The sequence below is a fragment of the Cololabis saira genome, chromosome 19 (genome assembly GCF_033807715.1).
Source record: "Cololabis saira isolate AMF1-May2022 chromosome 19, fColSai1.1, whole genome shotgun sequence".
NCBI lineage: Eukaryota > Metazoa > Chordata > Actinopteri > Beloniformes > Belonidae > Cololabis > Cololabis saira.
Window position 1 is genome coordinate 26,094,972 of NC_084605.1, and position 19,792 is coordinate 26,114,763.

The window sequence follows — 19,792 nt, forward strand, 5'->3', positions numbered from 1 at the left end:
ATATTTTCAACGTCTTGCTGCTCAGTTGTCTTGCAATTGCCCCTCGGGGATGAATAAAGTTTTCTGAATCTGAATCTGAATGACGTTTGAATGTAACCTTATTCTCTTGCTTTAGACTTAAATTCTACGGAAACGGTATTATATTAACCTTATAGTGCAAAGTAAATGTATCTTACCTGTTAAAAATGTTAAATTACCAGAATTTCCGTTTGTTTTCGCACATAGTTTGATGAATAGAGCATCTTTTCGTTTTCCTTGTAGTAAAGTTTGGCGCACCCATCAGTGGTTAGCGTGACGTCACGCCGATGCTACGGAAGTAGCATTATTTACAGATGGACACGACAAGCATGGACTAGGAATAAAGCTTTCTGTCTGAGTACAAACCAACTCAATTATGTTGACATGAAATGAGGACAGATGTGCGGATAGGTTGGACTTCAACGGTAACGTGAAAGTGGCCCCGGATGGTCAAACTGCTTCAGAAAGTTGTTTAATAAGATATGTTCAAGAGTAGCATGCTAAGTTTAACTAGTTTTAGAAAAGGACTTGCAGTTTTTTGTGTGTAAGTTCACAACATGTTTAAACAAACAAACACAAGTATTTCGTAAAGCTGGCAGGACATAAACTGTGTTTTGGGTCCTGTTTGCCACCTGCACGTGTTGAGTTAAACACCTGTTGGTGAGACATGGATTTCCTCACTTTGTTCACAATCTACGTGGTGCTGGTGCTGACATGCATAGTCCTAGTCTGTAAATACTCAGGCCAGCAACAAAGCCCCTTGCACCTATTGCTGAACTATATCACAAAGGTAAGATGCACTTTAATTAACTTCCTTAAACAAACACCAGGACGCGCTGTTTGGCTTGTTTTGCATTACATTTAACAGGATTTCTTTTTTATTTTTATTTATTTCGTGGATGGTGGTCAATCTACACACCCATGACCGAAAAGGAGCAGGATGAAGACAAGTCTTATTTTACCTGCCCCTTATTAAATACCAAAACAAAAAGAACAGTCAATGTAACCAATATTTACAAAAATATACACTTAAATAGAACCAACCACTATTAATAATACTGCTTAAGTCCCAGTCTATTCATGATCATATAACTTCAATATTTTATCTTTATACATTTTTTGAACCCAAGTAAATTTGTGCATTCCTTTAAATCGTTCTGTAGAGAGTTCCACAGTTTTACTCCCACAACCGATGTACACATCTGCTTAAGAGTGGTCCTTGCATGCTGATGTTTGAAATTATATTTCCTTCTATGTTCTATATCTTCTGGATTTGAAAAAACAAACAACTGCTGTAGATTACTTGGTAATACTTTTCTTTTTGCCCTATGCATAACTAATAATGTCTGTAACTCAACTATTTCTTTAAATTTAATAAGTCCTGAATTAATAAATAATCTGTTGGTGTGTTCTCTGTAATTTGCTTTATGAATGATCCTCACCGCTCTTTTCTGCTGGATAAACAATGGATGTACATTGCTAGTATATGTGTTGCCCCAGACTTCCACACAGTAATTGAAATAAGGTAAAATGAATGAACAATATAAAATTTGCAATGCCTTATAATCTAATACATATTTTGCTTTGTTCTTCACAGGTATTGGCACCGTTTACACCCAAGTGGCTTAAAAGGTTTTCTCAATGGACCTTGCACAGAGTTTTTCATCAAAGGTTTGTTGCTAAAACTTCCCAAATTGTCCAATGTTGCAACTGAAGCCTTCATCTTGTGACATTTCCTTCATATTGCAGGAGCAACATGTTCATCTATATGCACATCCTGCTGGAGGGGGCTGTATATGCAGAGTATAGCTATGAGGTGTTTGGCTACTGCAACGACATGGGCACCACTCTAATTAGTCTGTCAGTGCCTTACACCCTTTTGGCAGTCAGTACCGTCCTCTTCTTCCTGTGCATCAAGACGGATCCAGGTTAGTTTTATTCTAAGTTAGAACATGTATCATGAGAAAGCTAAGATGTCACAAGAGCTATGTATAACATAATGACTTCAACTTTAGGTACAATACTGCAATGTCCCAGTATTAGTTAAATATGTTTTTTCTTTTTGTTTTACTTTTTGAATTGCAATACATGTTGTACCTTTTGTATAATTTCCTGAAAATAATTTGCAGTTCATTCTTTTAATAATTAAATGAAAGAGTGATACTAACTTCTATTTCTTGCTGCTGGTTTGAAGATGTTTCTCATGTAGATTTGGGATTGTGCATGAGAAAAGCCACATGACATAATTTAAATTCTATTCATTTAGGTAGGTAAGGTGGTAGTATTTTATCAGGAGTAGCAGAAGATAGTCATGTCTTAATTTAGTTGCGGATTGCCTGGCATATACAAGTGATGTGGATTTTTTTAGTATGGTGTTATTTTCTCATCTCTCTCTGTCTCTCTCTCTTTTCTCACCATCTACCAGGCACAGTTACAAAGAACAGCATCTCTGGCCAGCTGCACATTTATTCATATGACAGAAGACTATTTCACCCTGGAGTCCCTTGTCCTACCTGCCAACTTATCAAACCAGCTCGCTCAAAGCACTGCAGTGAGTAATCCTTCATAGATTCCTCTTGTTCTTTCCTTTTTCATTAGTTGTTTGATATTCGTCTCTGCCTTTATTTTTCGTGACATATTTCTTTTTATTTCTGTTGGCTATTGTTAATGCAGGAGTGTAATAATTTTGTACAACTTAAGAGCCTACGAAACAGAAGCTGACTGTATGTATGCTCTGCGTTTTCAGGAGTCTGCAACAGATGTGTCCAGCGATTTGACCATCACTGCGTCTGGGTGAACAACTGCATCGGTGCTCAGAACACACGCTACTTTCTGCTTTACCTCATCAGCTTGTGTGCCATGGCAGGTGACATTGTACTGCTGACTGGAGACATGCTGCTTCATGCTGTCTTGCATTCGGGGCTCCTTCAAGCCAGTTACATAGATGAGCATGGCCAGCAGCAGCCAGCTGGGCTGCTTTTTGTTATACAGGTACTGCTGATGTTCTGTATTTTATGGAAAGATTGTTCAACTTTATTCACACTCAATTATTTATTAATTCTTTTTTTCTTCTGTGTGTCCCTTTAGCATCTGTTTTTGACTTTCCCCCGTATTGTCTTCATGTTGGGCTTCCTCATCTTCGTCTTCTTCCTCCTGGCTGGTTATGCCCTGTTTCATTCCTATCTGGCTCTCGTCAACCAGACCTCCAACGAGTGGTACAAAAGTCGAGGTTATACTTGCCAACACTGCCATCCAACTGTAACTGGTGATAATTTTTGCAGCCCTGCCCCAGATCACTCAAAGAGATACTTTTATAGTCGAGGGCTACTTCGAAACCTGGGAGAGGTTTTCTTCCCTCCAAAGGCCATTCAGAAAAAGGAGAACTGAGAAAATATGTTGCTTTCTCTATTGACTGGTTGCATTTACTAACACCATTTATACTACTGGAAAAATAAAGTGTGATTTCTTTATTGTCTTTAGTTTCTGTCTCTCATAAGGTAACATACATTTGCACTGATCAGCCATGACATTATGACCGCTGAGTGGTAACAAGAGAAAAATATACTAATCTTGATAAAGTGTCCTGCATCCAGAAATTCACATGAATGTTGTTTTTACATCCACCCCAATGTGGCAACATCATTCCCCCACAACAGCCGACTCCCCCACTTGGTCAAATGTAGCGCACCATACAATACGAAGGGACCAAAAGGATCTATTGCTGACATCCCAGTAACAGACATTCCAGAATCCAGATGTTCTCTGTCCAGAGAGCAGAAGGAGGAGCTACTCAAAAGAGGTGGTTATAATGTTGAAGTTGATACGTGTACAGCTAGGATCAAAACCTTGCTTTATTTAAATAATGTCATTTAGCAGACACTTTTATCCAAAGTGACTTACATCTGAAAGAACACACAGGGAGCAATTAGGATTAAGGGCCTTGCTCAGGGGCCCAAGGTGGTTCATCTTGGTTGCCATTCTTGGGCTTGAACCTGGGACCTCCAGACTCAAGCCCTCCTCTGTAGCCACTAGACCCCCAGTTTAACCCGTCTAGTATATGTCCTTTACTGAGAATAGATTATACTTTATGTACTGTATGCTGTCGTTGGTGAGGAACTGAATATTTTTGAAATATTTATATCTATGACTGAATATGCCAGTGAAGCCAGCAGGGGGAGCTGTACCTCCGTGGTCAAGAAATGCAAGTGGACTTTGAGTAATTTGCTGTGGGAATGTTTTGGGACAATTATGGCATAGTTTTCCTATTTTTTATAATTTTCATTTATCTTTTTTTGGCATTGGCTTAAAGGGAACCTACGATTCGATACCGTCTTTGTTTAGACTTCCTTGTTATTTCAAGTGTACTTAATTATTAACTTAGCTTAATAATGTACATAGCGTGTGCGTGTGTGTGTGTGTGGTGTACATAGTTGTATGTATGTTGTGTGTATATAATGTACATTGCCTGTGTGTGTGTGTGTGTGTGTGTGTGTGTGTGTGTGTGTGTGTGACTAAAATGTTATTTTGTCTAAAAAAATGTTCAAATGTTATTTTATTGTCTGAAAAATGGTTCAAATGTTATTTTATTGTCTGAAAATGGTTCAAATGTTATTTTGTTACTTGAAAAATTTAAAATATGTTTTTTTGATGACAAAATATGTTTCTCTATTTTTCTTATTTTTGTGAGGGGGGATATATTGTTTTTCGGCACTACCGTGTTCTCTATAGCTGATATAATAATATGAATTACTCCCATGGATCAATATATGTCTATCGTTTTATCCACTGCTCTGCACTGCTCTGCATCCATCCATCTGATGATCCGAGTTTGTTCCTAATAGATCCATGGTTTGTTCCCGTTGTTGCCGCTAACATCGCGAGAACTGCCAACCCAGGCTACAGCAAGGCGCAGTTATCGCGAGATTAGTGAGAATCCAGTTTGCGCTTTAAAAATTATTATATTATAAAACGGGAAATTTACGGGAAAATACTAATACGACAGGAAGGCGGGAAAGAGAGATAAAATACGGTAGTTTCCTGTCCAAAACGGGAGACTTGATGTGTCGGTGCCGTGACCGGAAGTGTGTGTCCTGTCCCTTTAAGCCGGTGCGGAAGCAGCTGTGATCAGTCCGCGTCTGTGACAGTCAGCAGAAGGTCAGCTCGGAGTTTCAGAGCCGCATAAAAACACCCAAACGGAGCTGTTTGGGGTTTCAGATTATCCAGCGCAGTTTACATCTGTCACGTCCCGATGTCGGGTTCAAAATGCAGGCAACTGAGCGGAACTCTGGTGAAAGAGCTGCTGGACTCTGTCGACAGCGTCCTCTTCGACTGTGATGGAGTCATCTGGCGGGGGGATCAAGTCATCCCCGGCGCCCCCGAAGTCATAAACCTGCTCAAAAAGCACGGCAAGAAGGTGTTCTTCCTCACCAACAACAGCACCAAGACGAGGAAGATGTACGCCGACAAGATGTCCACGCTGGGCTTCGGGGTGTCGGAGGAGGAGGTGTTCGGGACGGCGTACTGCTGCGCCATGTACCTGAAGAATGTGTGCAAGCTGCAGGGCAAAGTCTACCTGCTGGGCAGCGACGCCATGAGGCAGGAGCTGGAGGCGGTGGGGATCCAGCAGACCGGGGTGGGACCCGAACACATCTCCGGGAAGCAGATCGACTGGGCCAACGTGCCTCTGGACCCCGAGGTGAAGGCGGTGGTGGTCGGCTTTGACGAGCACTTCAGCTACATGAAGCTGAACCGAGCCATGCAGCACCTGCTGCAGCACGACTGTCTGTTCGTGGGGACCAACCGGGACACCAGGCTGCCCCTCGAGGGAGGCAGGGCCGTCCCAGGTGAGGTGGTGACCAGTACTCGATAGGGCTGTTCGATTTTGCTCAAAAATAAAATCTCGATTTTTTTTCTCTCAAAATCCGATTTTCGATTACGATTACGATTATTTTGTGAATTGACAAAAGGCAAAGAAATGATTTCAAATATGCTGTTTTTTTATTGAACATTTGCCCCATTGAGCTTTAAGTGCAAACTTTTCTCTTATTAAACCAAAAATGAATGAATAAAGTGCAAAACTCTGTAAAATAAGTTGAAAAAAAGTTTTAAAAAATATAATAAAATATAAAGTTTTATCTCTGGGGAAAAAAAATCAGCAAATCAGCACTTGCAAACTTACAGTAAGTTATATTTCCAATTAAATAAAACAAGACATTTTCTAATTAAACTAAACTGGGTCCTTGCATGCTAAATAATAATGCAACCCATGAAGGAGGTAGAGGTGTGTAATGTCAGTCATTACATTTGCTATTCACATTTGCAAGTTTTTTGCAAGGAACATGAGCCGGTCTACCGCATCTGGCTTGAGGGATGCCCGGTGGCATGTTACAACGCCCCCTCCTACACTAAAGAGCCTCTCCGATGGGGCACTTGTCGCAGGTATTGAGAGGTATTTCCATCAATCATTAATATGGTATCAATCATTAATATGTGTGCAGCCAAGGTTAAAAAAAAAAAAAAAAAAAAAGTGAAAAATCGATTTTACGAGTTTCACGTTTTAACATCGTTCTAATTACATAATCGCGATTACGATTTAAAATCGATTAATCGAACAGCCCTAGTACTCGAGTTGTAAAAAAAAAATAAGGTGGGATGGTGGATTTTATCATATAGGGACAGATCATTTGTGCTGATTACAAATAATATAATATATTACAAATAATAGCACTAATCAAAACACCTGCAGAAATACTGCAGGAATGACATAGCAGCAGTTAAATGCAGCTTTCTGTAAGCTTTAAATATCCACTGGCAGATTTTTCTACTTATTTCAAGTGAAAATTTACTTGAAACAGGTGAAAATGATCAAATAAGTTATTTTTCTGGTGACGACTCTAAATGTTGAAATAGTAATACCACATTCATTGATGAAATGACATAAGGGATGGAAGAGGGGATGGCAGTTTTACAGGGGGGATGATTTTGACCGTTTTTATTTCAGGGGGGATGCCATCCCCCCTCATCTCCAGTACTGGTGATGACACTGCAGCAGCACATGAGGGTATTATTACACAATAAAGCCTGATTTATGGTTCCGCGTTAAATCGACGCAGAGCCTACGCCGTAGGGTTCGGCGTAGGCTAAGCCTAAGGTTCTGCGTTGGTGTAACGCGGAACCATAAATCAGCCTTGAGAAAAACAACCAGTCACCCACAGGGCTGGGGATTGATTCGATTCCAATTCTTAAGATTCAGAATCGATTATCAAGATTCGATTCGGATATCGATTGGGGTTAGTGTTATTAAAAATGTATTTTGAGCTGTTGCATGAATTATGTGACTGTGTAGTTATGCAACATATTAATACTAGTATATTGAGATTCAACAGCAAGTATTGGCAGTTAATGATGCTGTAAGGACCAATCACCTCCCAGAATGCTGATAGAACTGCTTGCAGAAACATCTGTGGGTCAGAATTATCAAACAGATCCATGGCAGCAAACAGAGGGCGTATGAAATCGTTTTTATTTTTTAACACATTCCGTTTTTATTTTTTCCATTTCCGGTCTTTTTAGGTTTTTAATTTTTGAGAATTTGGTTTTTAACTTTGTATGCAAATGTAACCCCAAGACAGTATATAAAGTAATGAAATATTGACAATTTATGCAATTATAACTGAAAACTTTAATGTTTTCATACCTTCAAACATATTTAAAGGCAAAAACATGGCACAAGTTATTCTCGTGTCCAACAAAACATCCTTTTTTGGACATTAACAAAAAAATACCAAAAGTTGTAATATAATGATGAAAAAAAGACATACTTTAGACATACGAATCGATTTAGAATCTGAAAATCGATTATTTTTTTTCCACACAGGCCTAGTCACCCATATTGTGAGGTCTTTATCAAAGTTGGCACAGTGGAGTATCTGTGAGATGCTTTGGTTTTTATTTTATTTTTTTTTATCCAGCAAGCAGAGTACAGTCTTTCTCTGTTTTTTATGTAATGTATTTATTATTCGTCCGTCCTGTTTATTTCTGTTCTGGGTCGTGCTGCTGTCACTTTCCTCCAATGTTTGAATATCCCTGAAATAAGACAGCATAAGCTCCTCCCACTGTCCCCCCCAGGTACGGGCTGCCTGCTGCAGGCCGTGGAGACGGCAGCCCAGCGTCAGGCCCAGACGGTGGGCAAACCCAACCACTTCATGTTCGACTGCGTGTCCTCCCAGTTCGGCGTGGGACGGGAACGCTGCCTGATGATCGGGGACCGGCTCGACACTGACATCAAAATGGGCTCAAACTGTGGCCTGAAGACCCTGCTCACCCTGACGGGGGTCAGCACGGTGGCGGACGCCGAGGAGCACCTCAAGAGCGGGTGTGAGGAGAGGCGGGGGATGGTGCCGGACTTTTACGTGGAGAGCATCGCAGACTTCCTTCCTGCTCTCCGGGGATAAGACAGACAAGTGTTGCCACATGACACATGACGATCTTATCTACTGTGAGCTGGACGAACCCGTCCGGCTGATGATACTGCAGGGTCCACCGTCTTCAAGAAAGGAATATTTTTTATTCGTTATTAAAATAATCTCTATAACAAAGTTATAACTGAGCTTTTAGCTTTTGCGGTTTGACAGAGAAACTATAAAGACTATCCAGATTTTATTTATGTTAACCAAAGTTGTGAATTTCAACAAGATGTACATTTTTAATTATATAAGAACACAGATATTCAGAACTGCTTCAGTGTTGAGAGAGGATTCTTGTTTTGGGAAGAATTGAGTCTACATCATTGGTTCCTTATTTAACCCATGTTGCAAGTTCCCCTTTAGCTACTACTAGGAAGTTGAGGGGAAACGAGCACAAAAAAGTGTCAGCAGTGTCATAATGTGTCCAGGTTTACATCTTTGTTTCAAAGCCTTATGTGTATTTTAAGACCTCAACACAATAATCCGATAACTCCACGTAGATTCGATGGGTGGGATGATGATAATCCGCCCTGAGTTTTTTTTGTTTAAACACAGACATTGTTTAAAGTTGCTTCATACTGCAAAGTTTGTGCTCCCAGAGTCAACAAAGGCCATGCTCTCATACGTAATAAAATATTTTTCTCAAAAAAAAAATCCACTTTCTGCTCTCTGTGGCTTCAACTGAAAATTCCTGTGCGTAAAGTCACCTTGGGCTGTCGTCAGGTGACCGCAGCGGCTTATCACCTCTTCCCTGACGAGAGAGCCCTTCCATGCTACGCCTGGCTCACCTCTTTGTCCATTGTCTGGTCCGGGGGAGTCCAGCCAGCTCCTCCCGTGAGCTGGATGATGGTTAAAAAGATTTATTACACAGTATTAGGCCGAGAAGATGAAAAGGGGAGGAAATTGGAGGAAGAAAAAAACCTGAAAATTAAGTTTGGACGAGGTTTGCGGTTTTGTGTCTCTGTCTCTGGGGGGATGTAGGGACCAGAGGAGGGGCATGGAGTGGAGAGGAAGGGGGAGTTGTAAGATTGTGTGTGTGTGTTTGGAGGGGCGGGGGTCAGCAAAGAAGAAAGGAAACCAGTGAGCCAGGTGTATTCGATGTCAGTCATGACCACAGCTCCATGCCGGTAGCTGCGAGAAGGGAGCAGACAGAGTGAGGAGCCGTCAAGGGACACAGGATGGTGAGGTGCTGGAAGCGTTCGGGGAACCATTTGGAAGAAGCACAGTGTACGGTAAGCAGCAGCTACTGCATAGCAGAGATGCATCCTCCTCGCCTGCCGTGACACAGTTTTGCTACTAAACCTCAAACTGTAACAACCAGAACTGTTGTTTCCAGGATGCGGGCCCTGACGTGGGGTCCCCCCACTCCCACTTCCCACACAAGGCATTCTGGGTCAGCCTTTCAGCGCTTCTGCTCCTGCTCATCGGCGTCCTCGGCCTGGCGGGGCACCTGGGGCTGTCTCGGGCTGATTCTCAGGTACGGCATACGTCCGTCTCACCCTGCATGACTTCCATGGCATTTCTGACCTAAAACCAGCACATATTTCTCTCAATCTGCAGCCTTCACAGGTCGTGAGAATCACAGCTATCGATCAGACCGGACTTCTGATCAACCAGTCAGCAGTTGTGGATCAGCAGAACGACCTGGTGACATTTTCTGTGACCTCAGCTGCTAATCAGACGTCCACTGTGCTCTTTGACGTAAATCATGTAGGTTCAGCTCATATTAATATCAATAGTACCGTAATAATGTTGATTAAATGTGTGCAATAAGCAGGATGCTCTGCAGGTTATCATGGAAACGATACTGTGGTTTCGTAGGGATTGATATGTTACAGGCCTGTTGACCAGGACGGCTGCTTCCTACAAACAATGGAGCAGTCAGACTATGACAATGTGAACCCTCTCCTCCAGGAATCAACGCACAAGGTACGATTTGCTTTGCCTGTTTGGATTTTATTTAAAGGTCTGACCTACTAATACTGTTTTTTTCTTTTTAATAGAATCAACTGCATACATTCAATTACTTATAGCCAGGGTTTCCGCAGGGTTTTAAAAAGTATTAAAAAGTGATAAATGAAAATTGCCAAATTTAAGGCCATTAAAAATGTTAAATTCAATGTCAGAGGTATTATTTTTTTTAAATTGGTATTATTTTTTACCTTTTACATTTAAGCAGTCTATTTTATTGTCATTCACAAAGTGAAATAAATGTGAAACATCTGGTCAACATCAATGAGTCTATAAATCTGTTCTGTATAGTGTTCTATAGTTCAAAATCTGTATTAATGTTAAAAGGTCCGTGATTAACACTTAATGTTGTGACAGTTTTTTAAAAAAAATCTGAAGGTAGTGAAAAAGGTATTAAATTGGTATTAAATTTAACATAAGGATTGCTGTATAAACCCTGATTTGTTCAGCAGGTTGGTGCTTTTATATGGTCAAGTTTGTTGTTTTGAGCAATCCTGATCATCAACTGATCAAGTGCACTCAGGGTATTTCAGTGTGTAAATTGCACTGGCGCACATCTCATTAATCTGCACACTTCTATTTTGGAATTGTAGCTGTATCAAATCTGCACCAGGACTAAATGGGATTTATGGCTTTTGCATGAGGTCCTGGCAGCGCCGCACAAAGAGAGGGCTGAGCGCCTCGACGTGTCGGTGGTCTGCTCCCACCTCCACGGATGAATTCCTCAGCACATCTGATCCCTTCAGCCCCCTCAGGGTGCTCGGGATCTTTTTACAGGAGGCTGCAGGAGCGAGCCCGAGCCCCTGCACGGGCACAATGGTCACTCTGTGTGAAGACTCTTGAGCTTTTAAGACGCCTCTTTAGGAATCAAATACAGGTTAATGCTTTCAAATGGACTGCGGTTGGCCAATAACCAGATCTCTTATGTCGACTTAAATACTCAGTCGGCTCAGAATAGAGTCTTGTTCTCGGATATAATTTGCTAAATGGGCTGATTCTTAATAATGATTTGAAAATGTAAGAAAGAAAAAAGGTCCTGGTGGCGATTAAATGCAGCCCAGAGAACTGAGTAAACTGAGAGGCAGTTCCGTTTCTTATCTTCTTTTTTTTTGTTGTTCCATCTTTTGATGCTTCGCAACGCTTCTATGCATCAAAAGCTGCAGTCAAGTGTCGCATATCCCATACGGCTCAGCAGAATTCAAACTGGTCTGTTACAGCAACTAAGAGGAAAATGGGCCGTCATGTGATCAGAGGTTTAATTACACGTGGTCTGTGATGAATAGCGAGCAGATATGTTTACATTGTCAGTAAAATTATAAAAAATCTTATTTTCATTGCAGGTGTTATGAAATTAATATGATTCCTTGTAGGGATGGGCGGTATGGACTAAAAAATGTATCACGATAATTTCTGGCATTTATCCCGATAACGATAAAAATGACGATAAAAAAAATACCAATTCAACTCCACCTTTTTAACTATAAATCTATCTCGCTCTCAGATCCGCCATGTTTGTTACACAAAAACATCATCAATGGGAATTTATCCTTTTTTCTTTCTTTCTGGCTCATTTCCTTCCTTCCTTCTTTTTTCCCTTCCTTCCTTCTTTCCTTCTTTCCTTCTTTCCTTCTTTTCCTTGTGTCCTCCACAAATTCTTATTGTGAGGAATTTTTTTGACGGTTTATCGTGAACGGTAAAATATCACCCATTCCTAATTCCTTGCTTTTTAATGACCGTCCAGTTCAGGAGTTTCTGCTCTTTCCCACAGAAGAGGATGAGTCTGGGTTTGTAAACTGTGATCATGTCCTCGGCAGACCCACTTTCAGCTGTCTGTGAATGCGACGCAGAGGCAGACGGCGTTCCTGGGAGTGCTGGGAGCCAGCGAGGTGAACGCGTCCTCACTGGAGGACCCCGTCCAGGCCATGTGTCAGGACAGGTCCGTCCACTGGACCCGGAGGGCCGAGGGTGAGAGGGCTGCTTTCACATACACAGCTGTAATGTTGTACAACAAACAAAAGGTTTCTGAAAAGTAGTTTGAGCAGATCCAGACTTCTCCAGTGACACGTCGGCTCACACTTCCCTCAGTCGGAGTCAATAGTTGTCCTTTAAAGATATGATAACGACCCGCCTCTGTGCTTCAGTAATGTTCCTAAAAGCAGTTTGTTCTGGACTTAATTGATGTAAAACACTTTTATCTTAAATAAAACAGATTTCACAAATGTTTGAATTTTCCTTTTAAAAGAACCAAGGACACAAAACCAGTAGATCCACAACTATCTTCTCTCTTTTTGTTTGGGCATTCTTATGTAATCTGACAGTTGTTTTCTTCATTTCATGGTCTTGTGCTTAAACTACTACAGCTAGAGAAATTATTGATGATAATTCTCCTTCCAAGGTCAATAATATGCAAATCCTCCAAATGTTTCGGTGTAAAAAGGAGACAAAACCAAAACATAGCCAGTTAAATATCATAATAAAATAACTGATAATTGCAGCGAATCCTCACACATGGCACTGAAACCATTACTGAGAATTCAAGGTGATTACTGAGAGATTCAGCTGCACAAAGACATGCCTGAAAAACCCTTTACAACCCCTTCATACATGAGTGCACGCTACACATAAAATGTGGATTTCAGTTGCACGACCAAAATTTTCTATACATGAGAATTTAAATATCTCAGCCTGAGTAAACTCCACAAGGAAGCAACAAGTCAGGCTAAAAGTCATCTGTCATCCACGACCTACTGTGACCTTTCCACTGGCTGAAAAGACACCGTCTACATCTCAGTATCCTCACTCAGCAGTTATTTTTAACCTTTCAGGACATGTGGTGTAAATGTAAGTTGCCCGGCTGATTTCAATCCACAACTGATGTGTAAATATTGCAGAAAATGAAACAGATATGTGACATGGACCTATTTTTTTTTTTTTTTAATAGAACATTTCTAAGAACTGTAAAAAAAAAAAAAAAAAAAGAAGAAAAACCTGAATTTGAGTTAAAAATCCAATGTAACTTGTTTTCTGTGAGTGATTGCGGTCTTCTCTGTGCGTCTCAGGCCCAGGAAAACAGAGGCTGGTCTACTTCTGCATCGACATCTGCTTTCCCAGCAACATCTGCGTGTCCGTGTGTTTCTACTACCTGCCCGAGTGACTCAACTTTTTCTATCCTTCCAGTGAGAAGAGCAAGGAAACAAAGTTTCCTTTTTGTTTTCGAGCTCTCTCAAGAAAAAAAAAAAAAAAACCCCAGCAGAACAAGAGTCAGCTTTCACCGTTTCCTCCGTGTCATGCTGTCACCGGTGAACCAGTGAAGCAGCCAACACTTCCAGTGCATTTCATGCTTCTGTGAGAGAAAAGAAAGGCTGTTGTCGTTATCTGTTCATCCCCATCGCCACTCTTCACGTATAATCCCCTTTCTGATGGCAAATGTCCGAGATTACGGAAGAAAAATCCTTTTGTTTTGTTAATTATTAAGTCTAACCATCTCTGATGTGATGCTTTGATCTGTTAAATAAAACACATGCTGTTGGTATATTTCACCAATTCTTCTTAATTTGTCGTAAAAAACAAGCAAGACTTTGAGGATTTAGAATTGTCTGTACATTGTTTATTCCCAACATTTGTTTGTCCAAGTGGGAACATCAGGAAAAAAAGAGCATCAATTGAATGACACAAACCACATTTGAGGAAATTATCTATTGTACAGCTCTTCTAACACAACGTGAATAACGTGGTCCTTTTGATTAAATAAATATAGTTTTCTGTAAAAATCCAAAAAGGTTAACTGTTAAGTTTGCCTTATTATTGGACAATTTCTTTGTGTATGAGTGACAGATTTCTGCAAAAGCAGCTGCTTGGCCCATTCATGTGTAGTTTTACTGAGTTTCAATCCAGCCGTGGTGCGCAACGGTACACTTACAGGCTTCTGGTAGCGAGAGCAACACAAATGTTCTTAAACGAGGCCAGAACCTGAGTGGATCTCCACTCGTGCCAACACTGGCTCCTCCTCTCAGAGCTGAGACACACCTTCCAAAGAGTCTGTCCTCCGCGTTGTCCATCAGCTCCCCCGACCTCCTGCTCAGCCGAGCACGCTGTCGTTGAAGGCCAGACACACCACGGCTTTCTGGTGGCCGCTGTATTCCCTCTTGATCTCGCCGGTCTCCACGCACCACAGCCGAGCCAGGTTGTCTGAAGATGCTGCCGAAAGAAAATAAAACGTAAAGTCAAACTTTGACATAACCTTTTGAGAAAAGGGTAAAACTGATTAACTTGGTCCCATTTACACAGCAGCTTTTATTTAAACAAAGTCACAATATAAAATAAATTAAAGGAGACATGATTTTACATTTTTTTGAATTTTTGATGTTTTCATTAGGTCTTATTAAAATGTCTGTTTCATCCTTTGGCCAAAATATTGCAAATACAAAACAACAGTGTGCTTTTTAACCACCTCTTTAAAGCTCTGTTCAAGGCAGCCGGTTTTAGAGTGCGTTGCAGCTTTAAACTACCAGTACTCACTTCTGAGGTTCAGCAAGTGCAGCTAAATCGGGTAGAACCAAACATGGAGAAGTAGGATCATTCTAGCCTGGCCAGCTAGACTCATTCACTTTGCAAAAGTTCTTTCATGAAACAGGTCTGGTTCCCTTCCCAAGCAGCCATTTTTACTGGAAAAGGACATAAGATAATCAAACCAATCACAATAGGCTTGGCTTTTTTACAATGACTCATACAGAAGGTATCAACAACCGAGATGGCTGCAGATATGCTTAGAATACCTTGGATTAATACGTTTTTACAACAAAACAAAGTCAATAGAGTCCCTACTGCACACCGTTTCTGTCTTTTGTTGATACTAATCTGGTTGTCACCACATCACATGCTTCCTTCCCTAATTGGTTGAATGCCAATCAGAGCAATGTCCAAAGCTACGGTCCAGAGGCAGTTTCTTCATATCTTCTAGCATTTACTAATGGCACTTTTGCACTAGGACTTACTGAACCCGACTCGGCTCGTCACGCCTCTACCCGTTTGTCCCCGTTTGTTTTTCCACAGCCAGGGGAGAAGTGGGCAGGTTGGGGTGAAGCTGCTGTGACGTACTCGATTGCGCAACCGCTTTGTTCATGTCGGCGCTGATCAGAAATCAGCTGGAGCCGCGAGCGGCTGAGAGTAAAACAGCCCGTCTACATCCCTTTTTTAATTCTCTCCTCAGCCACCAGGTTTATGAACATCTGCACCTCAGAGTTGGATCACCAAACAGACGTTTTGCGCTTTATAATAAAATCGCCGCGAGCCGCGGGTGGCTCTCGCACTGACTCCCGCTTCCTGATTCAAACGTTTGACGGCCCCGGCCCCGCCCCCGACCAATCAGGGGCCTGTAGTTTGATGATGGCCCCACCCCCCGACCAATCGGTGGCGAGGAGGGCGGTGACCTCAGAAATAGTCCCGGCTCAGCCCGAATAGAACCTTGCTCGAATGGTTACAGAAATAGTATCGGCTTGGAGCGGCTCTACCCGTCTCAGCCCTAGTGCAAAAGGGCAAGACGGGGCTGTGGTGGGTAGAACCGAGGTGAAGCGGGACCAGTGCAAAAGGGCCATAAGTAAATCAAAGTAAAATGTAGACAAACCACATTCATTCTTTGTTTTGGAAAGGAATAGAATCATCTAGGATAATTCTTGCAGGTCTGAGTCTGTGATGTCACAGTTCGTCCTCACATTTGAATGACATCTTTTCAGTCATAGGGTACCCAGAAACAAAGGGACATGACAACAAGGTCCAATAATCTGTGATGGAGTATTTGATTTTATGTCCATTTATACTGTGATTGAACAAGAACATGTCACTCCTATAAACTGATGCCCATCAGCAGAATCATGTCTCATTCAGAAACAAACTTTGAAACTTTGAAATTTCAAAGTTCAACATTCAGCGTGCGTCACAAGTCAGTGCTACAAACCTGTAACAATATACTGGGAGTCTCCGGAGAACGCGCAGTCCCACATCCAGCCTCTGGAGGTCTCTCCTGGATTGTTGCTCTTGATGCTCAACTCTGTCATCAGTGAGAAGTTGGACGTCCTCCAGATCTTACAGGTCTGGTCGGCTGAACAGGTGGCCAGTAGTCTGGAGGCGATGACAAAACATCAAAGCAAAGAAATTCATGTTAAGATAACACTATCTTTCAACACGCAGTTAAGGTTACAAACTGAGCTACAGGAGATTTTCAGAACTCAGCAGTCCCCCCGGAGGGAAAGAATTTTAGTGTGGAGGCGCTCACGTGGAGTCAGGGCTGAACTTGCAGCGCAGAGAGTAACGCTTGTGTGCTGGGATCTTAGTCTTGGGAATGAGCTGAGTCACTTCATCTCCCATGCCTCCGGCAAGGTTCCACACGTAGCAGTTTCCCTGATGAGAGAACAGAAGAACCACATGAGAACCACGCCAGTGCTACAGATATATTCTGTACGGCTACGTACCGAACTGTTGACTGCTGCCATGTAACTGGCATCAGGGTCGATGTGGACGGAGTTGACTGAGACCTCCGGCTCTGGAATCAACTGTTCGTTGTGGTCAGTTTTGAGATCCCAGATGTGAATCACGCCACTCTGGTCTCCGACAATCAACTCTGCCTGAAAAACACATCATTCTAAGAGAACACTCAAAACGTTTGGCAGCAAACACACACACTCTTACAGATTTTTAATGAAATATGAAAGAGTTAGATCACCAACATATCCAACAACCAGCAGTCTGTGGGTCCATGTACACTGAATGTCTCACCTGGTTGGGATGCAGACACACACAGTTGATTGGAGCATTTACTTGAAAGATTCTCTGACATTGTAGATTTCTTGACCTGAGGGAAGGACAGGTAAAATAGTTCATAGTGAGTTTGTTGCTCACCAAGTCATACAGTACAGTGAGTTTGCCAGGATTGTACCTTAAATCCCAGATACGAGCCATGCAATCCTCCCCTCCTGTGTACATCCAGCGTCCATCTTCATGAAAACCCACAGACGTGATGTTCTTGCTCACCCCATCATAGTTGATCACGGGGTTTGGGTTGTTGGAGTTCAGGTCGTACATGCGTATATGCTGATAACCTAAAAAGAAGCACCCAAATTCACAATGACACATATATAGCAGCAATCATATGATGAATGAGGGAAAAAAAACACATGCTGGAAAGATTTTAACCAACCTGCCGCAGCAATCATACTTCTGTCAGGTGTGACTTCAAGTGAGTTTACTTGCTGGAAGCAAGTGTTAAGAAAATGGGTCATTGTTTGGTTCATTATCTAAGAACATAAACTTCAATTACACTTGAAGGCAGAGAGGTAAACTTTAGACATGATGCTACAAAAGCTCATGTCTGTGTCTACACCAGGAAACTGGACCACATTACACCGGTCATGAAATCACTACACTGGCTTCCAGTGAGTCAAAGGATAGAGTTTAAAATCTTAATGCTGGTTTACAAAGCACTGAATGGTCTTAGAACAAAATACAAGCTGGATCTGTTAGTTCCTATGAAGCTCCCAGACCCCTGAGGTTCATCTGGATCTGGTTTGTTGTGTGTCCCAAGAACCAGAACCAAGCAAGGTGAGGCAGCGTTCAGTTATTCTGCTCCTCACCGGTGGAACAAACTTCCTGTAGACCTGAGGTCTGCTCCAACTGTAGATCCTTTAAATCAGGCCTAAAAACATTACTGTTTACTGAAGTGTACTCTTAAATTAAATACTTACCTGCTGTACTTTACTGCTCTTACTTTTTAACAACTTGTGGTTTTCCTGGCTTTCCTGAGACACCGGGTGTTTACCTCTTTTCTTATCATTTTATTTGTTATTTACTGTTTAATTGTGTCTTGCCGCTTTTAATGTTGATGTAAAGTACTTTGAATTACCTTGTGTTGAATTGTGCTATACAAATAAACTTGCCTTGCCTATGTATTGACTATAGTTTATTTGTGAAAACTGCACAACCTCCACGTCACTGGAGATACCTGAATAACTGCACTTTATTAGGGTTGCCACCCGTCCTGTAAAATACGGAATTGTCCTTTATTTGAGAAAAAAAATGTTGTGTCCCGTATTGAACTAATACGGGACACGATTTGTCCCGTATTTTCATTAACTTTTACACCATATTCTAGTTGAATTATTGAAATAAATTAACTTTTACACCATATTCTAGTTGAATTATTGAAATAAATTAACTTTTACACCATATTCTAGTTGAATTATTGAAATAAATAACCTTTACACCATATTCTAGTTGAATTATTGAAATAAGTTAACTTTTACACCATATTCTAGTTGAATTATTGAAATAAGTTAACTTTTACACCATATCCTAGTTGAATTATTGAAATAAATTAACTTTTACACCATATTCTTCACCTGTAGGCTATATTACATCTTGGCTGATGTGGATGTACGTAGCATAGGAGGATATTTCAGTAACTTACTAGTATGGTTGGCTGTCTGTACAGTCATGCAAGTTCAATGCTATTATGCTATTGCACTTTAAACTTTAAATCAAAGCATTTTGTTTTTTCATATAAAATAAACACATTTTTATTCAGTTTAGAAGTTTTGGGGCTTTTTTTTGGCTCCTACGCTGCTGAAATCAGGGCGTCCCTTATTTCTATTTCTGAAAGGTGGCAACCCTACACTTTATGTACAAGTATTGCAGCAAAAAATGATTATAATTTAAACGTTTTCAATGCTGTTTTTTGTGTGCATCATTGCATTCAGCCCCCACATCTTGTAAGAAGCCTGTTTTCAGTCCTGTGCAGGTGAGGATACAGAGTCCTGGTGCTGCACGGTCCTGGTGCAGATGCCGCTGTGGGCCTGCCAGAAGCGGACGGTGTGGTCATATCCAGCCGTGGCGAGGATGACCGGGTCGCTGCCCACCGTTCCCTGGTTCACATTCATGCCGGACTGCTGACGGAAAAACACGAGTTTGCCTTAAATGTTTTTAATGAATAACATGAACAAGTTAGCGGCAGCTAGAGGAGCTGGACGTGCTCGAGGATTTGAATTACAGACAGTAATAGTTGTGCTTCGGGAGTTAACACCTCCGAAGTGTAAGGAAAGAGAAATCGGTGACAAAAACAGCAATAATAATAACCGTGTGAATGTAATGTTTACATGTTTACCTCCTATGGCCTTCACGACGGAGTACGTCTCAGTAAAAGGTCCGTCGACAACATGGAAGTGTTTCAACGTTCCGCTTTTTTAAATTGGGCGCTGCTGCCATCTAGCCATCTGCCATTTAGCAAACACAATTCATGTCTAAAGAAAAGGTGCTCAAATGCTCAATATTTCTGATTTGCCAAAACATTA

General features: G+C 41.4%; 4 protein-coding genes across 6 annotated transcripts; 3 read left to right on the forward strand and 1 right to left on the reverse strand.

Annotated features, from left to right (window-relative positions):
• The first annotated feature begins 301 nt into the window (after window positions 1-301).
• Window positions 302-4,120, forward strand: zdhhc4 (zinc finger DHHC-type palmitoyltransferase 4). 3 transcript variants are annotated; one of them, XM_061707724.1, is made up of 7 exons: window positions 680-808; window positions 1,502-1,543; window positions 1,616-1,689; window positions 1,768-1,946; window positions 2,444-2,569; window positions 2,765-3,009; window positions 3,106-4,120. In XM_061707724.1, the coding sequence occupies exons 4-7, from the start codon at window positions 1,775-1,777 to the stop codon at window positions 3,403-3,405; spliced, it is 843 nt and encodes a 280-aa protein (XP_061563708.1). In that variant the 5' UTR covers window positions 680-808; window positions 1,502-1,543; window positions 1,616-1,689; window positions 1,768-1,774; the 3' UTR covers window positions 3,406-4,120. The 3 variants fall into 3 exon arrangements, with proteins under 3 accessions (XP_061563707.1, XP_061563706.1, XP_061563708.1); XM_061707723.1 differs by lacking the exons at window positions 680-808; window positions 1,502-1,543 and adding an exon at window positions 302-443; XM_061707722.1 differs by lacking the exon at window positions 1,502-1,543 and having other exon boundaries at window positions 660-808.
• A 1,011-nt stretch (window positions 4,121-5,131) lies between these two features.
• On the forward strand, window positions 5,132-9,130 carry pgp (phosphoglycolate phosphatase). Its single transcript, XM_061707608.1, has 2 exons — window positions 5,132-5,861; window positions 8,146-9,130. Exons 1-2 carry the CDS (start codon window positions 5,267-5,269, stop codon window positions 8,469-8,471), a joined length of 921 nt encoding a protein of 306 aa, XP_061563592.1. The 5' UTR covers window positions 5,132-5,266; the 3' UTR covers window positions 8,472-9,130.
• A 424-nt stretch (window positions 9,131-9,554) lies between these two features.
• bricd5 (BRICHOS domain containing 5) lies at window positions 9,555-14,219 on the forward strand. The gene is made up of 6 exons (XM_061707609.1): window positions 9,555-9,715; window positions 9,820-9,960; window positions 10,044-10,193; window positions 10,305-10,412; window positions 12,269-12,419; window positions 13,514-14,219. Exons 1-6 carry the CDS (start codon window positions 9,662-9,664, stop codon window positions 13,606-13,608), a joined length of 699 nt encoding a protein of 232 aa, XP_061563593.1. The 5' UTR covers window positions 9,555-9,661; the 3' UTR covers window positions 13,609-14,219.
• mlst8 (MTOR associated protein, LST8 homolog (S. cerevisiae)) lies at window positions 14,040-19,653 on the reverse strand. Its single transcript, XM_061707607.1, has 9 exons — window positions 19,606-19,653; window positions 19,253-19,390; window positions 17,647-17,698; window positions 17,386-17,548; window positions 17,226-17,301; window positions 16,922-17,074; window positions 16,726-16,850; window positions 16,408-16,571; window positions 14,040-14,651 (listed from the first exon to the last, which is right to left on the reverse strand). Exons 2-9 carry the CDS (start codon window positions 19,379-19,381, stop codon window positions 14,533-14,535), a joined length of 981 nt encoding a protein of 326 aa, XP_061563591.1. The 5' UTR covers window positions 19,382-19,390; window positions 19,606-19,653; the 3' UTR covers window positions 14,040-14,532.
• Between the last annotated feature and the right edge of the window lie 139 nt (window positions 19,654-19,792).